The 21,109-nt window shown below is 47.0% G+C and overlaps 1 protein-coding gene across 1 annotated transcript; it reads right to left on the bottom strand.

Annotated features, from left to right (window-relative positions):
- Positions 1-957: 957 nt before the first annotated feature.
- On the bottom strand, positions 958-15,806 carry rexo1 (REX1, RNA exonuclease 1 homolog). The gene is made up of 16 exons (XM_079739207.1): positions 15,505-15,806; positions 13,552-15,350; positions 12,594-12,695; positions 11,691-11,964; positions 11,170-11,315; positions 9,753-9,890; positions 9,506-9,629; positions 8,344-8,469; positions 8,071-8,211; positions 6,465-6,578; positions 5,332-5,405; positions 5,044-5,154; positions 4,225-4,340; positions 3,789-3,927; positions 2,847-2,967; positions 958-2,497 (listed from the first exon to the last, which is right to left on the bottom strand). The coding sequence occupies exons 1-16, from the start codon at positions 15,692-15,694 to the stop codon at positions 2,409-2,411; spliced, it is 3,804 nt and encodes a 1,267-aa protein (XP_079595333.1). The 5' UTR covers positions 15,695-15,806; the 3' UTR covers positions 958-2,408.
- Between the last annotated feature and the right edge of the window lie 5,303 nt (positions 15,807-21,109).

The raw sequence follows: 21,109 nt of genomic DNA, 5'->3' as shown, positions 1-21,109 counted from the left end.
CGGCAGCTGTGGGGTCCGGCCGGAGGGTCCCGGGCAGCGACAGGACTGTGTCCTTAATATAAGCCAAGGCTAAATGAAGGACTTATCCAAACTCTCAACAAAGGCTGGTCCCTTCTTTACCTCTGGCCGCCCTGTTCCTCTCTCATTGATGGAGATGATGTCTTTTCATTCATTGTGGAAAATAGGTTACAAAATGTTTGTCTAGATTTGCATTTGTTTAATTCAGTAGTGCAACCCTTTGTTCCATCCAGTGAATCCTTTCCAGAATAATCGTTCTGAATCCTTGGTGTTAAACAACGAGGTGTTTCTGCTCACCGGCTCTTAAGAAGATAAAACCTCATGGACTCTCACCATGGGGCCAGTCCCCCCCCGGCCCCCAACAACCCCCGCTCGACAAATGTGATCGCAGATGTAGAAAGAAAGAAAGAAAGAAAGAAAGAAAGAAACAGACCGACAGAGAGAGAGAGAGAGACACACAGACAGACAGACCGACAGAGAGAGAGAGACAGACAGAGAGAGAGCCACTGATCGGATAATGAAGAAGATCCCTCTAAGCCGCTCCGCTCCACATGTTCAAATCTGCGCAGCACTCGATAAACACAAGGAAGCCCCCTCCATGTCCGCAGAACAGTGGAGGTATTGATCTTCGCTCAGTGGATCTTTTATACCTGATGTCACCGGCCTGGCCGGGGAAATGCATCCTGACATGTGACGGGGGGGCGCTCAATAGGCCGACACACTGAAGAAAGGATGGGCCTCTTGGTTTAGCATTTAGCTTCCAAAACACACATCTGCTGAGGGCTAGCTGATGACTAGCCTGCACCTGCTGCTGTCAAGACGGGGACGGACGGACACCAGCCTGCTGTCCTTCTCAACAAAGTACAACGTCTTGGTAGGAAGATCAACGTGCTAATAAGACAGCAACTACATTAATTACTTACTTTTTGGTGTTTTAATAGAAAACTTAAACAAACAGAAATGAACGTATACAAAACTACTTACAGCATATTTACAGCGCTTAAGTCTTTTTCATATGACGCTTTAAACACAAAACAGCGCGTTAGGTCATTTACTAATAATTGTTGTTTAACTAAAAAATGTCCCTCGACTTTTTGAACAATACTGAACTATGTTTTTCAGTTTAGTAATATGCCCTCCCACTGCTATTATAACAAAAGGCCATACTTTTTATTTCATGCAGTGCACAGGTGAAAAGGGTGGCAATGAAAGTCTATTTTATTTACACAGGAACACGTGTCAACTTAGAAGGTAGGTAAGGGACATTTAGTTCTGTTAAGGGTCTCTTGATCAAGTATTATAGGATTAATAATAATTTAACAAAATAACCTTATATGAACCACATAAACGTGACTTAAAAAAAAGCAAAATAAACAAACTGAGGTTCAAGGTGAGTAATAAAAGTGCTTTCAGATATTATTTGCATCTATTATTGCAATGCACTAAATCCCCACACTACTTCATTCATATGAAATGTTTACATTATTACAGACAGGGTACTCTTTACTGTGTATTAATGTATTCATTATTACAGGCGGAGTAGTCTTTACTGTGTATTAATGTATTCATTATTACAGACGGGGTACTCTATACTGTGTATTAATGTATTCATTATAACAGATGGGGGACTCTTTACTGTGTATTAATGTATTCATTATTACAGATGGGGTACTCTTTACTGTGTATTAATGTATTCATTATTACAGATGGGGTACTCTTTACTGTGTATTAATGTATTCATTATTACAGATAGGGTACTCTTTACTGTGTATTAATGTATTCATTATTACAGACAGGGTACTCTTTACTGTGTATCAATGTATTCATTATTACAGGCGGAGTACTCTTTACTGTGTATTAATGTATTCATTATTACAGACAGAGCGACTCTTTCCTGTGTAATAATGTATTCATTATTACAGACGGGATAGTGCAATAAGCCTGCCATCGATAAGATTACTCACCATAGAAACAAAATGCCCTTTTCTTTTCTTTTAGAACGAAGTTAAAAAGGGACTTATTAACGAAGCATAGATAACACTCCAGGCCTCCTGAGTCACTACTTAAGATCCCCCAAAAAGAAGAAAGAAAAAGGATGCATTGTGACGCGTGAAATATTTCACCTCCAGAGTTCTTTGAAGGAAGTTTCGACAGCTAAAAAAAGAAGCACTTTTCTACGTGGCCAGTCTGACTGCACAGTTAGTAGCTGGACTGTGAACAGACCGAGCTCCACCTCCACTGACAACTCCATGAAAGGGCTGTTGGCACCATTAGCCTGTGTGTCCCAGTAGCCTGTGTGTCCCAATAGCCTGTGTGTCCCAGTAGCCTGTGTGTCCCAGTAGCCTGTGTGTCCCGGCAGCTGTGTGGTGCTGTCCCGGTGGTGTTGGAGGTCATCTCTTGACCTTTGCGTCCTCCTTCAGCTTCCAGAACATCAGCTCCATGCAGGCGCTGGCGTCTTCGCTGGAGTCGTGGCCGTCCACTGGGAACACAAGCACACAATCAGTAATGATCCAAGCAGCGCAGTGGACCAATGGGGATGGATATACAGCTCACTGGGTGTGAAGCTACGCAGTGGACCAATGGGGATGGATATACAGCTCACTGGGTGTGAAGCTACGCAGTGGACCAATGGGGATGGATATACAGATCACTGGGTGTGAAGCTACGCTGTGGACCAATGGGGATGGATATACAGCTCACTGGGTGTGAAGCATGATGGGATAAGCACACAGAAGGCCTCTATACACTCAATGTGTTGGGCCATGCCAACCAGTAGGCTCTGCCCAATGCCATGATAACCAGTAGGCTCTGCCCAGTGCCAGTCTCACCGTTGTCCTGGATGATGCGTTTCAGGTGGTCGGCCATCAGGTTCCTGAGGGCGCGTTTGTAGGGCAGGCCGATGCGGTGAGGAAACACAATGGAGGTGTCGATCACTGTGCTGTGGATGAGCTGGAAAAGAGAGACAGAGAGACCATTGTTTACTCTGAGAGAGAGACAGAGAGAGAGAGAGACACAGAGAGAGAGAGAGAGACAGAGACAGAGACAGAGAGAGAGAGAGACAGAGAGAGAGACACAGAGAGAGAGAGACAGAGAGAGAGACAGAGAGAGAGAGAGAGAGAGAGAGAGAGACAGAGAGACAGAGAGAGAGAGACAGAGAGAGAGAGAGAGAGAGAGAGAGAGAGACAGAGACAGATAAAGAGACAGAGAGAGAGAGACAGAGAGACCATTGTTTACTCAGAGAGAGACAGAGATAGAGAGAGAGAAAGAGAAAGAAAGAGAGAGAGACAGAGACAGAGAGAGAGAGACACAGACAGAGACAGAGAGAGCGATAGAGATAGAGAGAGAGAGAGAGACAGAGAGAGAGAGAGACAGAGAGAGAGAAAGAGAGAGAGCGAGAGACAGAGAGAGAGAGACAGAGACAGAGACAGAGACAGAGACAGAGAGAGAGAAAGAAAAAGAGAGAGAGACAGAGAGACCATCGTTTACTCTGAGAGAGGGACAGAGACAGAGAGAGAGACCATCGTTTGCTGAGTAGGTGTGGACCGAGCTGTGCCTCTTGAGCGGCCGGCCACATCCACTAGGCCAACACATTGCCACCAACAAACCAGCCTTCATCAGTTAGCCACATTCCCCTCCCTCCCTTTCATGATTCCTCTGGTATCTATATGCTCTATCTATATCTATATCCTATATGAGAGAGGGTCTGAGTGTCTGTATGACAGAGGGAAGCCCCTTGGTACACAGAGGCTCAGTAGAAGGTGCTTGAGTACCTTGAGTACCAGCAGGTCGCTCTCCAGACTGTGGCCCAGCAGGATGGACTCTGCGCTGAACATGCTGAGCAACACTGCCTGCACGTCCCTCAGGGTGATGGTGGTGTTGTCCAGGTCCTCCTCCGTCACCCCAGAGAACCTACACAGTGACACAGGACTGTTAGGAGCGCCTGACGGAGGCTCTGTCAGAGCCTCCGTCAGAGCCTCAGACAGAGCCTCTGGTTTCTGACACAGTTAGGGGAAGGTTTTCTTAAAGATAAATTCAATGGATTTAAGGAAGTGGAGGATGAAGGAAACAAGCCAAGTTGATTGGATTTTCATTCAAATTTTTCCTTCTAGATATGCTGATGATCTGTACTGCTTTGAAAGGGTGTGGTTCCAGTGTCCTGGGTTAGGGTCAGGGTAAGCCTAACCTAGAGGCTTGCAGTGGTCTCACCTTGTGTTGTAATCCACTACTTTGCTCTCGGGTTTGACGAAGGTGTCGTAGATGACCTTCAGCTCCGAGTTGACCACCGTCACACGGGTCAGCTCCAGGCCCTGCTTGGTGTAGCACTGATGGGAGGAAGCAGAACCAATCAGAACAGTAGGAGGAAGGGGGGGAGGGACCTAGGGATCCTCATAGAGCAGGTACCAAAGAGGCCCTGGACAGCTCCATCCAATCTGTCATTTGAGTTTCCACTTCATTCTGGCCTCCATCACGCCACTTCAAGTCCCAGCATGCACTGCAGACGGCTTCTCACACGCTGGGCCGCACGCCGCCGCTGTGAGGGAGGCTGAGGGCCGGCCGCTCAGCGGTCAGGGGTCAGGGGGGGGTCAGGGGGGGGTCAGTGAGGGGTCAGGGGGGGGTCAGTGGGGGGTCAGTGGGGGGTCAGGGGGGGGTCAGTGAGGGGTCAGTGGGGGGTCAGTGGGGGGTCAGGGGGGGGTCAGTGGGGGGTCAGTGGGGGGTCAGTGAGGGGTCAGGGGGGGGGTCAGGGGGGGGTCAGTGAGGGGTCAGGGGGGGGTCAGTGGGGGGTCAGTGGGGGGTCAGGGGGGGGTCAGTGGGGGGTCAGTGGGGGGTCAGGGGGGGGTCAGGGGGGGGTCAGGGGGGGGTCAGTGGGGGGTCAGTGAGGGGTCAGTGAGGGGTCAGTGGGGGGTCAGGGGGGGGTCAGTGGGGGGTCAGGGGGGGGTCAGTGGGGGGTCGGGGGGGGTCAGTGGGGGGTCAGGGGGGGGTCAGGGGGGGGTCAGGGGGGGGTCAGTGGGGGGCGGTTCATCTCACCATTTCACAGTCGAGGGCATAGACCCCTCCATCGCCATCTGGTGGAAGAGCCTTACTGAAGGTCTTGACGTAGCCCTCCAACGACTCTTTACGACCATCCTGCACATGTTGCTGTGGGGGGGGACACATCAGACAGTGAACAAACCTTAGAGAGAGCACTGCCCCCTTGTGGTGTAGTCTTTAAGTAATACACACACATAGCATGGTAAGTTATGTATCTAGACACAGACAGATCCATCCCTCTGCCATGTCCACAGTCTGAGCCCTAAACCAAAAGGGGATTTGAACCTTGGACACCTGGCAGCCCGGAGTGCCCACGGCTCCAGAGCAGCAGTTGTAGTTGGTTTCCCATCCTCCGGCCCCTGGGAGAGAGGAGGGAGGGAGGAGCAGAATGAGGGGCTGACCAGCGGCCATTCAGAACAACAATATAGTATATAACAACCATCAAAGACCACACGTGGATATATGCAGAGCCAGAGGACGAACACAAATCAACCTTTAAGCCGCCTGAACAATAAACATGCGCCTAAAATGTATAAGTAATCCAACATCTGATAGCTGTGATATTCACCAACTACTTGAAGGTAGTTATTTAACATAATATCACGACTATATCTAACCCTAACCCTAACTCTATATCTAACCCTAACCCTAACTCTATATCTAACCCTAACCCTATATCTAACCCTAACTCTATATCTAACCCTAACCCTAACCTACATCTTGCTCCTCCCCTTCTTCCCCAAACCCAGAGTCTTAGCAACAAACTGTTATTCCAATAAGTCTCACAGATTATAAATTATTACAGTCATTTAGTGAGCCTTGATATGGCCAAGGGTAAGGGTCTGGAAAAAGGACTGTTCCTAATGTCGTCCTATCACAGTGGAGGAGGGCTGTTCCTAATGTCGTCCTATCACAGTGGAGGAGGGCTGTTCTTAATGTCGTCCTATCACAGTGGAGGAGGGCTGTTCCTAATGTCGTCCTATCACAGTGGAGGACGGCTGTTCCTAATGGCGTCCTAATGTCGTCCTATCACAGTGGAGGACGGCTGTTCCTAATGTCGTCCTATCACAGTAGAGGACGGCTGTTCCTAATGTCGTCCTATCACAGTGGAGGACGGCTGTTCCTAATGTCATCCTATCACAGTAGAGGAGGGCTGTTCCTAATGTCGTCCTATCACAGTGGAGGAGGGCTGTTCCTAATGTCGTCCTATCACAGTGGTTCTCAGAGTAGTAGGCTTAGAGCAGCTAAAGGATCTGGTCTGATGGGTGGTTAGGGTTAGGGGCAGTATGCTACGTCTGGTATTTGGAGCACTTGTGAATTCCCTGTAAACAGGAACAGCAGCACACACAAAGTGGGCGATAAGAGCTAGGTGTTAGGGTTAGATAACCCTAACTGGGTTAGTTAGGGGGTCAACCTACCCTTGTTCCTCCTCAAACGACCCCAGTGATGGTTACACTCCTCTCTGCGCACACAGCTGCCATGCACGTTGACCTTGTACTCAGCCCCGCAGCGACAGCAGACCTTTGAGAACGCTGGAAACGGTTAGTGGACAAAAGTGGAAGATCAGCCCACAAGCAGCACTACGGACACCGCTGAGTGATGAGGAGGAACGTCTCAGTACTCAAAGGGAATGCAGTCACATGTTTCGCTTGTTAAGCCAATAAAAGGAATATTGGTGAATATGCTGTGGTCTCTTTTTTCCCATTGAGTAAGTTAAAAAGGAAATCTGTTAAATTTGTTTAAAAAAATAATTATATTTGATTTAAAGACTTTGGTGCTTCATATTTAGTTAAAAGAACAAAATGGAATCTGAGCATTCACGATAGGGAGGTATTAGTGTCATGGCTTGTTCTATTTAATGTTCCTGTAATTGTGATGACTGGGAGATGAAAGGGATAATAAAGTTTACACACTAACTCTAATTACACTAACATTATTACTAACTCTACATTATCGCTAACTCTACATTATCGCTAACTCTATATCATTGCTAATTACATTATAACTAGCTACATCATTACTAACTCTACATCATTGCTAACTCTACATCATTGCTAACCCTACATTAATACTAACCCTAACTCTACATCATTGCTAACCCTACATCATTACTAACTCTACATCATTACTAACCCTACATTAATACTAACCCTAACTCTACATCATTGCTAACTCTAAATCATTACTAACTCTACATTATTGCTAACTCTATATTATTGCTAACTCTTCATTATTACTTACTCTAAATTATTGCTAACCCTACATTATTACTAACCCTAACTCTACATCATTGCTAACTCTACATTATTACTAACTCTACATTATTGCTAAGTCTAAATTATTACTAACCCAAACTCTACATCATTACTAACTCTACATCATTACTAACTCTACATTATTGCTAACCCTAACTCTACATTATTGCTAACTCTACATCATTACTAACTCTAAATTATTACTAACCCTAACTCTACATCATTACTAACTCTACATCATTACTAACCCTACATTATTGCTAACTCTACATCATTACTAACTCTACATTATTACTAATTCTAAATTATTACTAACCCTAACTCTACATCATTACTAACTCTACATTATTGCTAACCCTAACTCTACATTATTGCTAACTCTACATCTTTACCATCTCTACATTATTGCTAACTCTACATTATTACTAACTCTACATTACTAAGTCTAAATTATTACTAACCCTAACTCTACATCATTACTAACGCTACATCATTACTAACCCTACATTATTGCTAACTCTACATTATTAATAACTCTACATTATTACTAAGTCTAAATTATTACTAACCCTAACTCTACATCATTACTAACGCTACATCATTACTAACCCTACATTATTGCTAACTCTACATTATTAATAACTCTACATTATTACTAAGTCCAAATTATTACTAACCCTAACTCTACATCATTACTAACCCTACATTATTGCTAACCCTACATTATTGCTAACCCTAAATCTACACCACCGTGTGCTGACGGCCTCACCGTCCGCCAGGGCCTTCCTGTCTGGCTGGTTGTGGATCACAGCCCTCCCCGAGGACTCGGGGCTGGCTCGGGGGTAGCCGTGCTCCTGCAGCTGCTCCTCCGTCATCAGGTAGGCCTTCAGCTTCCTGTACAACGCCGCCCCTACGGCAGAACCCGCACACCCCACATCAGACAGGGCCTCTGGTCCCAGAGGCCCTGTCTGATGTGTCCTGTCTGAATGGCCTCTGCTCCCAGAGGCCATTCAGACAGGATGGAGGGGTCCTGGGAGCTCACCAGAGGCCTTCTCCTCGCTCTGCCTGCCCGTCCTGTTGAGGGTGAAGCTGGTGGTGGCAGCCAGACGCCCCCCGAGCACCTCCTCATGGGTCATGGTCCTACGGTGAGGAGCAGAGCCCACAGCCTCTGCAGAGGAGGCCCCCCACACACACACACACACACACACACACACACACACACACACGTTAGCTTCTGATGCTCAGAACACATCGAAAGGACAGACCTCATACAAGAGTCATGGGAGGAGAGAACACCTCTGCTGGGGTGGGGGGCTGACGTAGTGGGCTGGTTGTGGGGGGGGTGGAGGTGATGTACTGGTTGTGGGGGGGGTGGAGGTGATGTACTGGTTGGGAGGGGGGGTGGAGGTGATGTACTGGTTGGGAGGGGGGGTGGAGGTGATGTACTGGTTGTGGGGGGGGTGGAGGTGATGTACTGGTTGTGGGGGGGGTGGAGGTGATGTACTGGTTGTGGGGGGGGTGGAGGTGATGTACTGGTTGTGGGGGGGGTGGAGGTGATGTACTGGTTGTGGGGGGGGTGGAGGTGATGTACTGGTTGGGAGGGGGGTGGAGGTGATGTACTGGTTGTGGGGGGGGTGGAGGTGATGTACTGGTTGTGGGGGGGGGGTGGAGGTGATGTACTGGTTGGGAGGGGGGGTGGAGGTGATGTACTGGTTGTGGGGGGGGTGGAGGTGATGTACTGGTTGTGGGGGGGTGGAGGTGATGTACTGGTTGTGGGGGGGGTGGAGGTGATGTACTGGTTGTGGGGGGGGTGGAGGTGATGTACTGGTTGTGGGGGGGGTGGAGGTGATGTACTGGTTGGGAGGGGGGGTGGAGGTGATGTACTGGTTGTGAGGGGGGTGGAGGTGATGTACTGGTTGGGAGGGGGGGGTGGAGGTGATGTACTGGTTGGGAGGGGGGGTGGAGGTGATGTACTGGTTGTGGGGGGGGTGGAGGTGATGTACTGGTTGTGGGGGGGGGTGGAGGTGATGTACTGGTTGTGGGGGGGGTGGAGGTGATGTACTGGTTGGGAGGGGGGGTGGAGGTGATGTACTGGTTGTGGGGGGGGTGGAGGTGATGTACTGGTTGGGAGGGGGGGTGGAGGTGATGTACTGGTTGGGAGGGGGGTGGAGGTGATGTACTGGGTGGGAGGGGGGTTGACGTACTGGGGGACGGGGCGGGGGACGCTCTGCTCTTGCCACGGAGCTTCTTCAGAGTGTTGACGGCCACGTTGAGGTAGATGTTCTTACTGCTGCTCCGATCGTAGACGACCTTCTCCTCCTCCAGCGCCTGAAACACAACACCACTGGTTCTTTGTGTTGTTTGCATTACAGATATGCTGCTTGGATAACAATTTCTTTATCGTCCTTTAATAAAGGACCTCAAACGTCAAATGAAACTGAAAGTGCGTACCATGTGGAAGGCTGCCTCCTCCGAGGGGCAGAACTTGACACATTCGTCGATGAAGATGTGGAGGTAGCGCTGCCGGACGTTGGTTGGCACCTTGGCCCCGAACTCTGTGGGGATGATCGGCCTCTTCAGGGAGGGGCTCTGAGACCGGAGATCAACAAGGTCTGACTGTTAGAGCTACACAACATAGAGCAACAAGGTCTGACTGTTAGAGCTACACAACATAGAGCAACAAGGTCTGACTGTTAGAGCTACACAACATAGAGCAACAAGGTCTGACTGTTAGAGCTACACAACATAGAGCAACAAGGTCTGACTGTTAGAGCTACACAACATAGAGCAACAAGGTCTGACTGTTAGAGCTACACAACATAGAGCAACAAGGTCTGACTGTTAGAGCTACACAACATAGAGCAACAAGGTCTGACTGTTAGAGCTACACAACATAGAGCAACAAGGTCTGACTGTTAGAGCTACACAACATAGAGCAACAAGGTCTGACTGTTAGAGCTACACAACATAGAGCAACAAGGTCTGACTGTTAGAGCTACACAACATAGAGCTACACAACATAGATCAACAAGGTCTGACTGTTAGAGCTACACAACATAGAGCTACACAAAATAGAGCAACAAGGTCTGACTGTTAGAGCTACACAACATAGATCAACAAGGTCTGACTGTTAGAGCTATACAACATAGAGCAACAAAGTCTGACTGTGAGAGCTACACAACATAGAGCTACAAGGTCTGACTGTTAGAGCTACACAACATAGAGCTACACAACATAGAGCAACAAGGTCTGACTGTTAGAGCTACACAACATAGAGTAACAACGGCTGACTGTTAGAGCTACACAACAAAGAGCAGCACAACATAGAGCAACAAGGTCTGACTGTTAGAGCTACACAACATAGTGCAACAAGGTCTGACTGTTAGAGCTACACAACATAGAGCTACACAACATAGAGCAACAAGGTCTGACTGTTAGAGCTACACAACATGGAGCAGCAAGGTCTGAATGTCTTCACAAGAGAATTATCTTGTCAAGTCAGGGCCAATGAAAAACCTGCATTATGTCAACATAGAGTAATATTGTAGGTGTGTGTTGCTACCTTCATGGTGGGGGTGTTGGTACCTTTATGGTGGGGGTGTTGGTACCTTTATGGTGGGGGGGTGTTGGTACCTTCATGGTGGGGGTGTTGGTACCTTTATGGTGGGGGGGTGTTGGTACCTTTATGGTGGGGGGGTGTTGGTACCTTTATGGTGGGGGGTGTTGGTACCTTCATGGTGGGGGTGTTGGTACCTTCATGGTGGGGGTGTTGGTACCTTTATGGTGGGGGTGTTGGTACCTTTATGGTGGGGGTGTTGGTACCTTCATGGTGGGGGTGTTGGTACCTTCATGGTGGGGGTGTTGGTACCTTCATGGTGGGGGTGTGTGCCAGTCTCTTCTGCACCACGGTGGAGGTGGTCTTGGACAGGATGCCGGCAGACGTCTGAGCCCGGACAGACAGATGGGCCGGGAGGGTTCTGTTGGGCGACAGAACGCGACTGGCAGCTGGCTCCACTGAGAACACAGACCAAATACAAAAGAACCACCACATGACAATCAATGAAAGACAGAACAGTGTTGTACCTGCAGCGGAGGGCTACCACGTCAACACGCTGTACGTTGTTCAGCGGTGAGTCGCGGTTCAGTAACAGAACCTCCTGAAGCTAGGCTTAGGCTTAGGCTTAGGTTTAGGTTTAGGCTTAGGCTTAGGTTTAGGCTTAGGCTTAGGCTTAGGTTTAGGTTTAGGTTTAGGTTTAGGTTTAGGCTTAGGCTTAGGCTTAGGTTTAGGCTTAGGCTTAGGCTTAGGTTTAGGTTTAGGTTTAGGCTTAGGCTTAGGCTTAGGTTTAGGCTTAGGCTTAGGCTTAGGGTTAGGGATGGTGGATGACGTACCGGCTTGGGAGGAAGAGGGTGCAGGCAGGCTGGGACGGTGAGCCACCCTCTTCCTCTCCCCGGCCAGGCTGGAGCTCGGGGAGGCTAAGGGGGTCCTGGCTCCGGGGGTCTTGACTCCGGGGGTCTTGACTCCGGGGGTCTTGACAGATGTGCTCCTGACTGCGGCGGCCAGCTGCTCTGCCTGCTGCTGGGCCATCTGCAGCCGCTGGTAGCAGATCTCCTGAGCCGTGGGCCTCCTGTACGGCCGTACGGCCGCCCTCACCGCCACCTCGGCCTGGGGACACGGCACACGGCTCAGAGAGGGTCCTCTCCAGGGCCGTTTGTCCAACATGCCTATAACCCTAACCCAGGCTCTGTGTCTTTATGTTTGAAACATGATGCCCTTAACGCGACACAAGACATCATTAGAATGTTAAGAAGGGCAATCATTGAATTAGAATTGAATGGTGTGGTCTTTCGATGAAAACATTGTCGAATTGATAAATATTCATTTTACAATAAGGAGGAAAAAAATACCATTGCCATGAAAGCAGTTAATGCACTAACAAGCATTAACTAGCCGTTAATTGATAGTTAACTTATGGTCTAGTGTAATTTACTATTGGTTTTCATGTTTACTAATGGTGTTGATGTTTACTACAGTATTAATCTTTACATCATTAGGTAGGGTTAGATTTAACCTTAAAAACAATCAATTAAAATTACGTTGCTACAATTAAGGACCTGGATTCTTCAGGTCAGGCTTCGGACTAAAAAGCTGATGATGATTTCAACGTATTCTACGTACCATTTGAGTGAAACAAATAGTCACCAAGTATTTGGTTCCAATACATATTACAAGGGTATTCCTAATATATGCCTCGCTGGATAAATGACATCTGGAAGTATTAATATCCTGCTCACGCCTTGGACAGCAAAATGGGAAACCCTCTTCTTCTGTCCGGGGAAGAGGCCGGTTAAAGGGCTCTCGCTGCCCTCCTCCTCCTCTTCGGAATCTCGGCATGGCTAGGAGAAAAGGGCATGTTCAACTATTACTACAGAACACTGAAGGCTGTCCAAACATTATCCAACATCAGAATAAAGACGTCTTTATCAATGGGGGGGAATGAAAAACGATACCGGATATGAAACTGAGGCTAATAGAGTGATACTCCAGTAAACAGTGTAGTTTATGTTTCCTCTTGGTTTACAGGAAGAGTTGGTGAATAGGATACAAGGTGATGTCATTCCTACTTATTTAAATCACATAATGACAAGGGAGTCATTAGCAGCTAAATGATTGGATCATTATTGTTTGTCAGAGCCTACATTACATTGCATTATGTAGTTATGAATACTGGAGACTTGTTTAATTAGATTGCTGGTGAAACATTACAACAATGTTATGGATAATTTAGACATCCGTTCTAAACATTTATGCACAACATTTATGCAGTACAGGTTGCAATGTTTTGAATTTCACCACCATTCAAAGTTTTGACTTTTGCGTACAATGGGCTGTGTACATTTGAAATCCTGGAAATTGATTTAGATTGCATTTTATTATTGATTTTCAGAATAAGATTTGGGTTTTATTATTTACTTTTCGGGTGGCCTGGCCTGCAGTCAAGGTCAGTAAATACTTTTATCAGAAAAAAATAAATAAAGACTTAATCATTATCCCCAAATGAAGTGTATTTTTATTCTTTATTGTTTCCTGACTCATCAAAAACCGCTGCATTCCTGTGTTGCAGCTAGTGGATGGGAGAAGGTAAAGCCCTAAAACAGCAACAGGATGTAGCTCATAACACCAACAGGAAGATAAAGAGCTTTTTGTCTGCCCATTCTGTGCCACTGCAAAGTTGAAAGAAAATGTCAATACCTGTTTAGCCTGCCTTCCCTTGTCTTCTTTCTTGACGTCTTTGGATTCGTTGAAGATCCTTAAACACTCCTCCATCGGATCAGAGTCGAAGTCCAAGTCCCCCTGGAAAAGCGACAAGTCCACCCCACAGAAGTCCATCTCAGCCTGGCCGTCCTCCACGCTCAGGCCCTCCTCCTCCTCCTCTGAGGAAGGGGCCTTCAGCATGAGCACACGCCGTCTCTTCAAAGCGTCCGCAGACTTCCTCACCAGCACCTGGTCCTGCTCCACCCCGTCCTCACCGGACATGGCGGACGCCCCGTCGGGGCTCTCGTCTCCAAACAGGTCGGCGTGGCTGAGGCTGGCAGCTCGCCGTTTCTCCTTCACCTTTCCGGCCTCCGGGGCTTTGCTTTGGTTCCTCACCTTACTGTGGTCAGAGCCCGTCTTACCATGGCCGCTGTTGGAAGTGCTTTTGCTGCTGGTATTGGAACTGTTTTTATTGTTCTTGCTCACGTCGTTCGCCTTCTTGCTGCTCTCGTGTTTTCCGTTTTTATGCTGGTGGTCCTTGTGCTTGTCGGACCCCTTGGCCTTCTTGCTCTCCTCCACACCGTTCTCACGCCCCTTCGCTCGCTCTTTACTGGAGTCGCCCTGGGGCCCCTCCCCAACCTTACTCCTCCCCACGTCTCTCTTCTCCTCTTTGAGTTCTCTGGGTACTTTAGGACTCGCCTCCTTCCCCTTTCTCTTGTCCTCTCTCTTCCTTGGACTTTGGCCGTCCTTCTTCACACATTCATTGCTCGGTTTGTTCACCGAGCTCTTCTCCTTCCTGCCGCAATCGCTACTGCTCACTTTACTGCCGCCCCCCTTCATCGTCTTTTCTCCTTTCACAGTCTTTTCAGGTTTGCAGGTTTTGCTGTGACTGGGTTTGGCTGCCAGCCTCTCCTTCTCCGCGTCCGTCGGGGGCCATGACTCCCTCCCCTCTGGGTCCAGGGGGGTCTGGTCCTTGACTCCCTCTCTGCCCCTCTGCGGGAGAGGCTCTGGCCCCTTGGCGGTGGCCCTCCTCCCCGCCGTCGCCCCACTGCCCTCCCTCCTCTTGAGGCGGTTGAGGGAGGTGGGCCGGTACTCCGTTCCAGAGCTCTCCTCGTCGGTATCTGAACACGTATACTTCTGTGTGTCTGTGCTCTGGGGGCGGGGCCTCTTGGCGGTCGGCACATACTCCTTGTCTGTGGACGGCCGCCCTGCTTTGGCTGACGCTCTGTTCTCTTTTATACTCTCTTCCTTTTTGTGCTTTCCAGCAATTCTTGCAGAGTAGTTTGAGAGCGGGTCATATTCCATATCTGTAGTTGGCTTGGAGTTATCCAGAGTGTACTTCCCCTTGGACGAGGCGCTGCTTGAATACGTAGGGGTGGGGAGAGAGGGGAACCGTGTGGCCTGTGTGCGTGGGGACGGTTTCCTTTTGGACGTGGGAACATACTCCATGGAGTTGGCCCCCTTAACGTCCACATCCAGGGTGTATTTGCTACAGCTGGGGGTCGGGTTGTACTCTGATGAGGTCATCTGATAACTCCCAGGGTCATAGGCCAGATGGGAGGTCACTGCTTTGGGAATGGGCTTTTTAACAGCTTCCACTGAGGACAGGCTTCTGTTGGATGTGGGCTCATACTCGTCGTCTCCCATCCGAGAAAGTTTCCTCTTCTCTCGCTCCACTTCATTCTGGACCTCCTTGATGGCCTGGTTGACCAGCTCCAGGGCCCCGCTGAGGTCCTCCCCATCCTGCGGCTCTTTCTGTGACACCACCTCCGGGTTGAACGGGTCATACGCTTGATCTACACGAACAAAAATGTTTTAAAGCCAGGACGTCAACCCAACGCATTACAAGAAAAGTGACACCATTGTTCAGGTCGTGGAAACGGAACATAGAGAAAAGCATAATGAGGCTTTTAAAGATTTATACGAACACACAACAGTGACCGTGCGCACCTTTGAGCTTGGAGTCCGGTCCTCTCTGCTTCCTACTGTCGACGGCGGCGCCGTGAGACGCGCGTCTCTGCCGGCTGTGCCTGAAGTGACAGTACGGTCTGTTGCACCCCTGTCTGTCGGCTTGGAGCTCGGTGGAGTCCGAGTAAAACGGGCACTCGAGGCCTCGGAAGAACCCGGTGGATCTCAGCATGATGTCGGAACACCTTCGTCATCCACGCATGTCCCCGTTCAGCCTGGTCTCCTCTTCCTTTAGGATGAAGAACATCGGAAAGCAGAACAATAACAAGGTCCCTCCAGCGCCATGTTGGATGGTCGGGGAGATGTGTCGCGAGAGGCCCCACGTGTCGCGCTCGTCTACGTCATTATGAATTGACACGCCCCCCGCTGCGCGCGCAGACATTGCCCTGCTACGGCTAGGCTAAGATTACAAATGGACACTTGATAGTAGTTACACAGATACTAGTAACGCATCTTATGGACCTTTTAAGTCAACAGTTTGTCTTCATGGGGCGCTGGTTTATCGTCACTAACATGCCAGCCTTGCGGTAATATGTATGTGGTTTATTCTTAAGTCACATTTGGTCGTGATCTTATTCATTAGGCGACGCCAGTCCACGTTGGTTAACCACGTTAACCTTTAGAGGCTACAATGCTAACCCTGAAGAACGAGGCAGAGGTTCAACAATTTATTTCACAGGTATCCGCAGCAAGCTTCCAGTCCCACTGGGGAAGAGATCTGGAAGTAGTCACAGAAAGCAACATGGGCTTTAGAACGACTCCAGACAGAGAGACGGCTCCAGACAGACAGACGGCTCCAGGGAGACCCTCACGATGTGCTGCCCCTCGGGGATCCGACCACGGGCCTTCGGGGCTGCTCCGCTCCTGACGGCAGAGGCCAGGGTTCACTAGTGGCAGATTAGTCAACAGTTAAGCAGTCCCCAAAACTGTCAAAAAGATAAAGACTAAATAAAGAAAATATTGACTTGAAAAGTTGGTTAGGCTGTCTTAAACCTAAACTTTCCGTGTAGCTAGGAATTTAGCTAAAAATCACCAAACCAACACCCATGCGGTTATCCATTCGTGTCTGAAATTAAAGCCTTTCATTTTTGAAACATTGAGAATAATTCCATGACCTACCTTCAGCAGTTCAGCCGAAACCCCCAAAGTGAAACGAGGCGCGCTTATGTTCACTGCTAAACATGTGATGCAATTAGCAAGCGAGCACCAATGAGAAATTACCATCAATTAAACCTTTCAGAAGTTCCGTAGGTTGCTTTCAATGCTTCTCTATTTAATTTAACAAGATAAGTGAATTGCAAATAAAGATTATTCATAACTTGAGCAAAATGTGGATAATGATTGAAAAATAAAATCCTTTAAAAGTTGGTAACCTTCCTGCCATAGGATAATTTCAGAAATCAAATTCTACACTATTATCAGCATATGGACTGTAGTGATTAATAATAAATAAAATAATTAAGTAGACCTAATGTTTATTTTGAAACTGAACAGATACCCTACCACTGTTCTAAATAGCAAAGAAAACCACATGCTGTCCATTTTCTTCCTCTGCCATCCCAACACAATGTCCTCCACTGTCCTTCAGCCCAACCTCTTCAGCTGGTGGCCACAAGCTTATGTTCTGCACCTTTATAGCTCGGCCTTTGTCACCTGCTTTGTTTTCCTATGGAGCATTTAACTTGTTTTTTTATGAACATTAAGTGAGAGTTGAATAGTTGAGAGCATTCGTTCTCAACGACTAAGTAACGCCGTGGATTCCATGAGCCTGTCCACTAATGTAATTGTTACACGTGTTTATTTGTTATTTCGGAAATGCCCTAAAATTTGACCAAAAATAAAAGTTGATAGTTAATTGATTGACACGTTTCTTTTTTAGCACTCTTTAATGAATGGGGCCTAAAACGGAAGAAGATCCTATAGTGCTGCAGGGATATGTACAGAATGACTGAATGCAACGTAAAAGTACCTTAAGGTCATCATCCAAGTTGAGATAGAAAATAAATAAAGATAAAATATCAAAACTCACGTTTTGAATATAAATGGCGCTTTTATTCATATTGTTTTGAAATGTTTTCTGGTCTAGCCCAGTGAGAAACTGGCAACAGAAAAAACGCCTCCGATCACTCGCTTCCTCTTCTGCGGGCGTCTTCAAGTTCTCACCGTAGGAGACGAGCAACGCCAGGACCAGGTAAGTTGGCTCATCCACACTTTTTGTTCACACAGGTACAGAAGATGAAACGATTATGAATTACAGGAAACCCAGTTCTTAGAGGATTAACCAAGATTTATGAAAACAAGCCTATTCAGAAATACTGACTGAAATTCAGGAACTCAGAAACTATATTCATCCCAAACCTGGGAATTTCACTTGGTACAGCATCACAGAAGTCAAAACTAGAGTGAAATGGTAATTAAGTGATCAAAAAACGACATTTAATAAAAAAAATATAGCGGAGATAAAAACAACAACTGCAATGAAAATATAATGAAAGCTCAGATATTAAGTTATTATCCGTGGTGACTCTGCTATAGTGAATGAACAATGGTACTGTTAGCAGTAGACCTATAAACCAGAACTCGAGATGTACATTCTCTGTAGCCTACAAAGGACGAACTTATAGGAGACTCGAAAATCTGTAGGGTAATGAAATAACTGCCTATGCATGTTCAAGAATCCCACACTGTCTACTCTGAATAGGATACTTGTATAAGCGATGTGACCCACAGAACAACACTTGGCTCCTTAATTGTTCTTGTTTACCAATGCAAACTCGGCCTAACACAAGGTGTAACCAAACCCTATACATTGGCCATAACATCAGTGCGGCACTTCAATCAGTCAGTTTCAATTGTATCCATAATAATAATAAATAATTATTCCCTTTAATAGTGAAGAAAGTCAACCTGTCCTTGCTTTCCCACAGAGATCTCAGATCCTATCTCAATGTACGTTTTGAACATGGTGATACTGATCGGCTGCAATTCCTTGTCCCGTCACTAGGTATCAGGATAGAGCCCTAGAAGCGCTGTTCTCTTATGAGGTTGTCAAAGAGTTTGTTACTGCAACATCAAGCAATATTCTCCTTGAAGGGTCCGTGAACAAAGTAAAAGTAAATAGCTAACTTTACACAGATATTAAAACCAACAGCTGTGTACACTTTGGGTCCGTTATATTTCCGTAAATCAACAGCTGTTCCTTTTTCTCTTTTCCCTTTCCAAGGCAAAATGTAACTGACTATATTTAATGTTTTCTTTCAGGATAAAAAACCCACAAACGCACACAAACGCAAACTTGAAACGGGGAGCTGCCAGGAGCCTCTGGTGTGTTCACAATCTTTCCCAGAAGGCCTACAGGGCCGGCGATGAGGGCCGTGTGGCCCTGAGCCCTAGCGGCTGAAGCAATATTGACTCTCCCAGTCCTGGACTTTGTCTTCGTCCGCTGACGTCCCCTGAACGTCAGTGAGTCTCACCCCGTGGCGCCGTCCACAGGATCACATGAGGCTTAGGGGAGGCGGGGCGTTCACCGCCGCTCCGCTTCACACCTTTCTAAACCTTACCTTTTAAATAGGAGTCACGTCACAACCACACACTGCGGGTCTCACACCAGCAACCCCGGGACTACCGGCATTGCAATGACTGAGCCAAATTATTGCCGTGATCAACTTCCAGGGGTGACGTCCACTGCAATTCTTACAGCTTTGCTACACTTGCAGTATTCAAGTATCAATTTGTTATATCACATAATTTGATAATGGTGTTATTTAAGTTGAAGTCCTTTAGCTTTGGCGGCTCAAATAATGTGTCATTCCAATGTCAATGAAACATTTATCATAAACAAATACATTGTATAATAATGTATCAATTCCATTTAATGATCTTTAATTCTTGTGAAATGTGTTTTCTTCCTCTTTGAAGCACTATGAATGGTTATGGCGCTCTATAATAAACTGGCCCTACGACGACCAGCAGTGCTGTTATGACTGAAGGCAGTTCAGCGTTACACCAGCATGCAGCGATGAAGATCCAATGGAGCCACAATCATATATGAGCTTTATTGTAAGTGAAGACTTGCGTTCCTCTATTGATTCGGTGGTTATCCGTCACGTCGAAAGAGAAGAACAAATCTTTCGCGATCTGTGGGGCGTCTCATGAACTAGACAACGCAACATGTTGAGTTATTCAACATTCAATTGTTGTGGCGTTTAAGTTAGTGATCATTCTGCGACCGTGCAGCATTCTTATCGCTCTCTTTTACATGCTTGTTGCCTGCAGAACAAGTTGGGCATGCATACCAGGAGTATCAGGTCGTGTTTAAATATATATTATGAGATGCAAGCCATTTGTAGACTAAGAGGAAACTCCCTTGTAGCTCTTTATATGCCCCCCTGGTATGCATTTAGCCTGAGACCATCAGTCCGGAGGAACGGGACAGAGCTTACGGCGGGTTGCGTCAGTCTGTCGGGCCTCACCCCTGACGAGGAAACGCAAGCTGTTTGGTGGCGACGTCCGGGCTCTGCTTCCTCTGGGCTAGGGTTAGTGCCTTACGTTTGCCACCAATCACCCCTTCAGATCCCTTTGACATTCGACACCTTCATTACCTCACTTATGTGTTCCTGGATCCTCGGACGCCAGCCTTCAGAGTTGCACTTTTGACGTAATTTCCGGTCTCGGAGCATTTACAGCGTTCCTGTTCGTCTTTGTGATTGCGTCATGAAATTGACCAGTCGTTGTTTATGTTAGGGTTAGTTGATACAAGTCACTGAATCTGAAGCCCTCTGGGAAAGTTTCTGCCTTTGGATCGAAGATAAAACAAACGAAACGTGGTTCAAAGCATTTTTATTGCATTTTTTGTAGAAAACGATACAAAATTCTGTAGCAACAGTCAAATGTTGCTTCGAGTGAACTGCAATCATTCGCATGGTACAGTAAAGTGCTTATTTCGAATCAAAATGTTATTCCTATTCAGAGGATGTATTTACATTATCTTTAAGTGATTTATGGGCTCTGGGTCGATCAGATCACATCCAAAAAGGAAAAAGGGAGAAATATGCATCGGACCTCTGCTTGTCCGACTCAAATGTCAGAACAATTTATCGCTGTTGGTAAGCCTTTGGGCTACATTCAAATTGTGGAGGTCATAATTGACCGTTTTGTTATATATATATATAAAAAAAAAAAGTATATATATAAACACGTATGAGCTGAATGGATAATGTTATCCTCTACTCAATAAAAGGCAGTCCAAAGTTACTGCAAATTACCGCCAAGTAGAAATGGTCAAGACCAACAAAAACTCCCATAACCAAAAAAGGATATCGGAGTATGGCTGACTAGTGTGCATTTCTGAGAATCAGAAACCTGAAAATGTAGATAGAAACTTTTCAATCAAGGGAAGAGAAAGGCAGAAATACTGAATAGTGTGGGTATACCCATAGATTACCTTAATCACCCTAATGCATTTTCTTTAGAGATTTATTGGTTGCAAAGTACTGCGACTGCAAACACAAATTCAAGTAAGTCTTACTATAAGACATAACACCCCATAATGATGCACAAAGACCGTCCCCCCCCCCCCCCCCCCCCC

The sequence above is a fragment of the Pollachius pollachius genome, assembly GCF_949987615.1.
Source record: "Pollachius pollachius genome assembly, chromosome: 7".
Classification (NCBI taxonomy): Eukaryota; Metazoa; Chordata; class Actinopteri; order Gadiformes; family Gadidae; genus Pollachius; species Pollachius pollachius.
Note: the sequence above shows the minus strand (reverse complement) of the source record. Positions and strands in the feature narration are given on the sequence as shown.

Coding starts and splice junctions, on each gene's coding strand:
- rexo1 (XM_079739207.1), bottom strand. CDS start 15,694: ATGCTGAGATCCACCGGGTTCTTCCGAGGCCTCGAGTGCCCGTTTTAC. Junction 12,696..13,551: donor AGGGAAGGCAGGCTAAACAG/GTATTGACATTT, acceptor CTTTTCTCCTAG/CCATGCCGAGATTCCGAAGA. Junction 11,965..12,593: donor CCCATTTTGCTGTCCAAGGC/GTGAGCAGGATA, acceptor CCGTGTCCCCAG/GCCGAGGTGGCGGTGAGGGC.